The sequence below is a fragment of the Ruditapes philippinarum genome, unplaced genomic scaffold (assembly GCF_026571515.1).
Source record: "Ruditapes philippinarum isolate M1 unplaced genomic scaffold, ASM2657151v2 ctg985_1_1_1_1, whole genome shotgun sequence".
Classification (NCBI taxonomy): domain Eukaryota; kingdom Metazoa; phylum Mollusca; class Bivalvia; order Venerida; family Veneridae; genus Ruditapes; species Ruditapes philippinarum.
Genome location: NW_026857416.1, coordinates 4,272 through 12,999, shown reverse-complemented (window position 1 = coordinate 12,999; position 8,728 = coordinate 4,272). Strand labels below are relative to the sequence as shown.

Here is an 8,728-nt window from a genome sequence, read left to right as displayed (position 1 = left end):
ATAAACGATAACACAATAGAACACAACACGATACAATTCCATTACAGTACATAACGAACGGCATTTACATATTGATTGTACATGTACTTCAAGCAGTCAGATATACGGTTGAGCAAGATACAATTATTTAAAGCAAGATACAATGCTTCATAAAGACGATGCAAAGATAACTAAGTAAAGAATACGAGCAAGACGATACCTTTTAAGCATGAAAAATATTCAGAGTTCTGGTTGTTGTTATATTTTAGCTTTCTCTTCATATTAATTTGAAGTCACAGACAACACACTCTCACTGAATTGTTGAAATTGAATTCTGTTTTCAGTTCACATTTTTGTCTGAACATTTATGTTTGGTACGTAATTAATCGATACCAACGTGAGAAATAAACGTATTTGAATAATTAGCAATATTCATGTCCATATATATGCAAGTAGAATAATTATATACATAAACTTCAGCTGCTACTATTTATCGGATGGACATCAACTATCTTAAAAACAAATGGCCTGTTAAAATACCATGTCCTTTTGGAGTTCATGTATACATGTATATGTACAAAGGCTTATCGCCTTAATTAGATATCTTAAAAGAGGGAAGAATTATAAGAAGACAATCTTTTAAGTGACATAGCAGATTTTCAAAACCGAGATACAAGTGAGCTAGTTAGATACAATAACATTTTCACAACTAGACACATACATCACGGTAACATCATATCATCAGTCATGGTTCCAGACGGGGGCAGTTTGAACGATACATTCGTGGTTGTGTCACTATACACAACGAAACAACCGGTGTTAAACTGCCAATATATACTAGTTAGATTCGAGACTCGTTAGATTCAGTTGTTGTTTTTTTCTTCTACCTCTATAAGATAGTTTTCACAACCTATTGCCTTCGTGGTCAATTTCTACGCATCAAAACTCCAAACCTGTGTTAAATAGCCGATAAACACCGCTGAAACGCGGAAACAATGTATTATTTCTTAATCATAACCTTGTCTACGCAGCTACTATGCCAGGGACGGACATCGATTAAACAGACCAGTATTACAGTTCCATTTTTACAAAGCTCCGGAAAGACATCTTATAATTCAATTTTTTATCGGTTAAGATGCATTTCAATCTGATTTTTTTCTGGTAGTTTTATGCCATTTATATTATTGGCAAACTTGAGTGTTCTACATTTACAATTATAATTTAAAAACGGTTTTAAGTCGACGGAATAATGTTCTGTTATAAGAAACTGTTTTAATTTCCCTTTTTTTAAACTACATAAATGCGTATCAACATTTTAATAAAAGCAACATATCTGTTTAACAGTGGCCCAGTGTTATGATTCCAGTTTGCATAGGTTCGAGTGACAATGGTTTTATTATGTTCTCTGAATGTACATGTATTTGCAAATTGCAAAGCAAACGTTTCTGACTGAACTGAATGCGTCCATTTTCTTCATGTTTCCTTACTTACAAATTAGTAATATAATTTACGTCACCAGCGAAAAATGGACGCTCGCCTATTGTGAAAACTTAAACCGAAATGTATGCCTTTTTCAGATTCCTTCTTATTAAACTCTTTTTTTTCTATTGACGTATAAGAAAATGACAATGAATAATAATGATCCGTTCTGGAATACTTCGGTAAGGGAATTTTTTTTATTTCGTTTTAACCTACCTTAAAAACAGTTTATCAATAAACGAGTAAGAAGTAAATGTTCGGAAATGTTGAACTATTTTATCTAATTAAATGAACAAATCATGTATATCGAATTGAAAATGACCAAAATCATGTCAGATATAAGAGCTAAATGTACACTTATTCATTTGCTGATTACTTATTATGTACATACAAACCAACCATGTAGACAGTTCATTTGTTAATGTCAAATTTTAACCGCATGCTGTTCAGTGGTTTTTTTTTCTAAATGGATGCCGCCTGTATGACCTCTCTTCTAGTCACAAAATTTTAAAAATTTCATTAGGATGTTCAATAAAAAATGGCACTGTCACTTGTAACGTAAAAAACGTTCATGATGTTGCTCTGTTTACATTTAAATATATCAAAGAATAAACGAGATTTTAAAAAGATGTTCCGGATGACAAAGAGTCGGCAAAATATATTCAAATCGTTATAATTTTTCGTTCTAGCGTATGTGTTCGACTGACACTTTACGAGCAATTATTTTGCGATGCAGTAACGTTTCATTTAAAACCAGCGCCACATTCGAGGAACACATTTCATCCATGATAAATTGAAAATGTTTGATTTACAGATACATAGATAATTCCCAAATTTACATTACTTACCTCCCTTACCAAAAGTGGCAGACAAATTGGATTGACACAATATGAAAACATCTATTTTTGGTCAATTGTCAAATTCTTTAATACATATAGAGGAAAATATTAATATAGCACCAAATTGAATATGTATAAGATGTTCATCAGTTAATAAGAAGATGACAGTATTATATCAGATTTTTTTTCTTATCTTAAACATATGATATATTGAGAATGACCCTCTAAATGGCGCGACCAAGAATCAATTGGATTCAGTAACTCTATAATTGACAAAGCCCATCACTTATTTTAACTTCGCGCGTGTTCATTGTAACTGCATTGTATACAATATATTTTTATTGGCTTTATAGTAACAATCGCAGGTGTTTTTTCTTTCTTTTTTTTATAATCAATACGTCATAGTTTAATAGAATTTGGTTTATTTTATACACAATTCATGGTGAAATGTCGGATAAATTGTTATTACTAGTAGTATACTTATCATCATTATCTTAAGGCAAATGTGCATTGAAGTGGATTTGACAATCAAGTTAGAACATCAATCACAGATAACACATGGAATTCATTATCTCCGTCCATTTGAATTTATTTCCGTAATACTCAAAACAAAATGGCGGTGTCAGTATTTTAATCTATTGTCTCCGCTAAAACGCAATTTTATAGGGTACGTATACGCACTGTTGCATTTTTGTAAAACAACATAAATGTGCCCGGATGTAACTCATTTTCGTTCGCCGCCATTTTGTTTTTGTTTACTGCTTGCCAAGGTGATTCGCCCTAATTGGTCTATTCAATACAAAAAAAAATATGATAGCATTCATTGTGCGATCGACGCTTCTTTTCCAACTGTCTGTTTTCATCCGTGTTTCCCTGTGATCTCGGCATCGTTATTTAAGCATTAACATATCCAGTACAGACCGTTCGAACTCTTTGCACGCTTGTGATCTGTACCACTTCCCAATTTCCGCCTCTTCGTCCATAACTTCTATAATGTCCCAGAAATGAACATTCAGTTTGCTGCCGCGGTCAAGCATTGTGCACGAATGATTACGCTGAGACAGGTAGTTGTTTTTGCAGCCAAAGCACAGCAAGCGCCAGATCTTTTCTACGTACCATTGTTCGATTATTTTTCGTCGTCCAATGTTTCAGTCACGTCCCAGAAATAGTGCCCGAGCTTGCTTTCCCGGCCCACCATCATGCACGAGTGGTTTAACTGAGACAGGTATTCGTGTTTGCAGCCGTCACAAAGTAAGCGCGCGACCTTTTCCAGTTTGTTCACTACTGCCTTAGCGTAATATATTTGTAATGAAAACTCCAACATGCACATTAATCTGCAATGGGCGACATTTGAGCCGTTCTTCTCTGCCACTTTTTCTCCCATGATTTAATAATAATGATTATGATAGAAGAAGAAAATAATTGTAATATTAATAATAATGATAATCACAAAATATAATAATAATAATAATAATAATAATAATAATAATAATAATAATAATCAATCCTGCACGGATTTCTGCGTTTAAAGTAATAAACCAAGCTTAAATTGAGATTAATCAATAATGTTTATTGAGAAAACATTTCAATACACACACATACTGCCTATAATCACTCATTCATGCATCACTCTCCCCATTGGTTGCCAGGTAAACTATCTGCCATCTTTGTTTTTCAGAATATACGGAACTAGCCGCCATTTTAATTATGCAAATATTCGCCATCTTTATTTTTAATCAAACATCTTTTAAAAGGACACTTTGCCTTTCAAGTGCCATTGAAAACCACTTCAAAAGGATATTCTACCTTTCAAGTACATTGGCAGACCACTTCAAAAGGATATTGTACCTCTCAAGTACACTCGAAGACCACTTTAAAAGATTAACATTACGTCATAATCCCCAAACCTAAACTGCTCCTGCTCACAACTCTCGCTCGCCACTGGAATGACACTACTTTCGGTATTACAGTAATTAAATATTTAACCGCCATTCAAAAATATAATCATATTTCAAGTATAGCGCGACATTTATTGACACAGCTTTTTTGATTTCATCCCGAATCTTACCTGGAAATTGTGTAAGGAATTGTTGTTCTGAAAATAAAAGTAATAAAACGCTGGGTCAAGTAGATAATAATACATACATACTAGTATATTTAGCTTTCATGGAGTGAATTTGCGTCAAATTGACTTAAACATGGTAGTTAAATATTTTGTTAAACTCCCTTTGTTCTGTAATTTTAATGACAGCAAGAGTCCACAACATTTTTGAACATTACTTGTATAAAGGATGGTTCTCAAAAAAAATATTGTAATTACTTACATTTCTCATTAGCCATACGTATTGTATTGATTTCAACTTTTAGTGCATACTGCACATATATTTCTGATGATAATAATTCAACCGAAGTGCAATTTATTTACCAGAATATAATTTTTAGAGAATAAAACTGTTAGATATATAATTGTTATAATTCAAATCAAGTATATCATTTATAAGGACAGTGTATATTAATATAACAGTACGTTTTTATTTAATGAGCAAAACCAAAAAATAAAGTAGCAGAGAGGTCCACACGACAAATTCAAGTGTTAAACGTTTTGTGCTCTCAAACTGACTGTCTAGGAAACGTCACCCGGATAAAAGCAGACGTTTATACTAACACATTCATTATGATTAATAACTTATCCCAAAACTCAGTGCCTGTTTACAACACGCAAGATGTGTAATGTAAAATGAAAAGCTAAACAGCAACTGATTGTATATCCCCGTTTATAAAAATATAGATGTACTAATTACCACAATAAATATATGTCTGAACTCTATGTATATGTTGGTGATACAAATAAGTTTTGTACAACAGGATTGCGGTATTTCAAATGAATGCAAAACATTTGTTTTTGGTAAATCTGCGAACTGTTAATCAGGTTAGCAAATAAACAGTTTATAATAAATATTTAAAACAGTAAGCTTTTTAAAGTTTATTAGTACATGTATACAAAATTATTTTGGTCACTAAGCTGGTTAAAATTTAATTATGTAAAAACGAACTAATAAACTTTAACCTATACCTAGTGTAAGTCCGTGCTGTTCTACATAAATTGGAACTTTTAACAGGAACAAGTACGCACTTAGTGTCAAGCTTTATTTGGCTTCTTTTATATTCCCTGTTTTACTTCGAGACTTTTTTGACAATTTCTGTTCTATGACACGCTATTGAAAATAGGTTTCCATGTACGGAATTTGATATAGAATCTACTAGTTTTCGTCTATGCAGATAATCACACAAACCTTTTACAAATACGGTGTTTTCATGTAATAACACATATAGCTGGACTCTAAATACAAATGTAAGCACTGACAACTGAAGGGAGCAAAGCTGAATATAACACAAATAAGACACGTCTTATATAATACTGCAGTAACTAACATTAGAAAACATTGAGTACAATGTTTTAAACTTTGAATTGTTTAAGTTATAATTAAATGAACAAGAATAGGACAATATAAATGCTTAAACTACGACATTGAAACTCATTTTTAGTAATATGTGGCAAACAGATGTTTCTTTTTAAATTTGATGTCATGTTCAAGTGAAGATAACTCATAATGTTGCATACATAATACTATTGCCTTTTTATTTTGTTATCACGTTATGCTCAGCCTGTATGCGAATACTTTAAATGCACATGTACTTGTGTGTATGCTTTATATGCTACAGGGACACATATGTCTTGGTTTCTAACAACACCATGAATATAAAAGAGCGTTTCATTTAGTGATTTAAACATATTGCTGACTATGTCTAGATGCTGATATTTAGAAAACATACACTATTTTTTCATCAGAATATAATGAATAATAGACGGTATTCACTTGAAAATTTTCAAAACGAGGCTCTTAACGCAGGAGATTTCCTATACAAACAATGGCGTCACGAAAACCTCTCAGCGAACCGGGATGGACAAATAATTTATCGATTGTTCCAGACATTTCAATGTGTGACGTTGTAAAAATAATTCAGAAACACTCTAAAGTTCCAACTAAACATCTTGACAAAGGCTACAAGTTTTTTCATGGCTCGTATGTGCATAATATTGAAGGTAAGTTGAAAGGTTACACATCATGACCTTTTGTGATTCCCTTCGTTAAAAATAGACTCCATATATAGTCATCAAGCTAAAAAAAACTATCCCACGCTGTCATGTACATTTATGCATATTGTGTTACACACCATGCGTTCACTTACACACAGATTATAATCGTGTTTCTTTATAGCTTGAATGCATTCAGCCTATAGAAAGTGATTTTTCTAAATATTTGACAGGCTATTAAATATAGATCCGATAAAAGGACAATGGATATTGTAAATAATAAAGAAAATTACTGGTTAACTTTCAGTGAAGATGAACAAAGAAGGTTGCCATGTGCGAGGAAAATGTTTCCGATCCATGAAAAAAAACGAGTCACCGTGGTCATTGCATGTAAGTAGCTTATTTTTTTTACTGTAGCTTTTTGTCTGTTGTTAGATGATTCAATACTGATAATGATTTTTGATAACATATGACAGTAGTTTAATGAACATTTTAGTGTACACTATATTAATATTATTATTATTATATATGAGCCGTGTCATGACAAAACCAAAATAATGGGTTTGCGACCAGCATAGATCCAGACCAGCCTGCGCATCCACGCAGTCTGATCAGGATCAATGCTGTTCGCTTATCAATTCTATTACATGTAGAGAAACTGATAGCGAACAGCATGGATCATGATCAGACTGCACGGATGCACAGGCTGGTCTGGATCCATGCTGGTCGCAAACGCACTATGTTGGTTTTGTCATGACACAGCTCACTATAAAGTGTGTTTTTTAAATGGGGCTTTATAGCTGGAAAATTAAGCAACCCATTAGTCCATCAAGTGTAAAGCCAGTTGTGCCTGGTTCTAGGACATTACTGACATTTGTAATTTAATATCTCAGAATTAAATTGATTCAATAGTGAATACATTTATGTATATAGATTCTCTATATGTTTCTCTGATTTAAGTTTAAAAAAATATCTTCACTACATAATTCCGTAACCGAGTGGCTAAGGTTGTTGACTTTAAAAAATTTGCCTCTCAATACTGTGGGTTCGAATCCCGATTGGGATTTTGGATTCTTTCATGTGAGGAAGTATCGAGGTAGCTCATAGAAGGTCGGTGGTTCTACTCATGCTATATAAATTGATAGAAAGGGAAACGAAATTCATATTTTATAATAATATTTGTTTACATTTGTGAATAAAACATGCTTTATAATTATACTTTCAGATATCCCTGTTGAACACAAAAGAAATTGAGAGCCAGTACTGTGCATGTTCGGCTGGGAAAGGTTCATGTGCTCATGTGGCTGCCCTTGTGTATCAACTTGCACACTACAAAACCCTGAAAATGAAATCTGTTCCCGATATTGTTTCAAAAACTTCATCTCCACAACTTTGGCAAGTGCCACCGAGAACTCATGGAATTGTGCCAAGGCCACTCTCAGATGTTAAGTTTGTGAAACCAAAGTCCAAGAAAAATGAAAATTCTGAGCAATGTGTATGTAGCACACTGTACAATCCTATCAATACACAATTTCCAGACATTGAATTTATGAAAGGATTACAATTAATTGTTTCAAATTCGGAAATTCAGTTAAACAAAGTGTTGCCGGACAATTTTGACAGTATTGAAACAAAAATGAGCTCATTTTGGTAGTGTTTTAAGTGGTAGCTGTCTGGCACATCAGTTGCCTGAACCGGAATCTGATGGAAGTATAACTCGGATTCCAGATGGACCGGAATTCCCACAGTTGCCATTTTCAACACATGATTTGAGGCGTACATATGAGAGAGTACTAAGTGAAAATGAACAACTGTTTTTTGATGGCATAGGTGTGAGTCAGGAGCTAGCAGAGGAGCTTGAACAACTAACTCGGAAACAAAGTGATTACCCTGAATGGCACAACCTTAGGAAAAAACGTCTCACTTCCTCAACATTCAAAGACATTGTTGTGCGTAGAAAGGATTTCGATACATTAACAGAAAGGTTAAGTAGTTCACGTAAAGTCCAGACTGCAGCGATGAAACATGGTATTGAAAATGAAGGTAATGCAGTGCTGGAGTATGCAACACATAAAAATGTTAATATTAAACCATGTGGCTTTGTCATAAACCCTGATGCGCCATTTCTTGGAACATCTCCAGACAGGATAGTTTATGATCCAAATGAAATATGTCAGTTTGGTGTTTTGGAAGTTAAATGTCCAGTGAAAGAATCATACACAGAATCCCAGTTCCTACGTGAAAATGCGGACGGTACTTATAGCCTTAAACATTCACATTCATATTATTTGCAGGTCATGGGCCAGATGGCTCTCACTGGCCTAACATGGGCTGA

The 8,728-nt window shown here is 33.5% G+C and overlaps 1 protein-coding gene across 1 annotated transcript; it reads left to right on the top strand.

Annotated features, from left to right (window-relative positions):
• Window positions 1–6,195: 6,195 nt before the first annotated feature.
• LOC132749656 (uncharacterized) lies at window positions 6,196–8,047 on the top strand. The gene is made up of 3 exons (XM_060739502.1): window positions 6,196–6,402; window positions 6,701–6,783; window positions 7,619–8,047. Exons 1-3 carry the CDS (start codon window positions 6,228–6,230, stop codon window positions 8,045–8,047), a joined length of 687 nt encoding a protein of 228 aa, XP_060595485.1. The 5' UTR covers window positions 6,196–6,227.
• The last annotated feature ends 681 nt before the right edge of the window (window positions 8,048–8,728 follow it).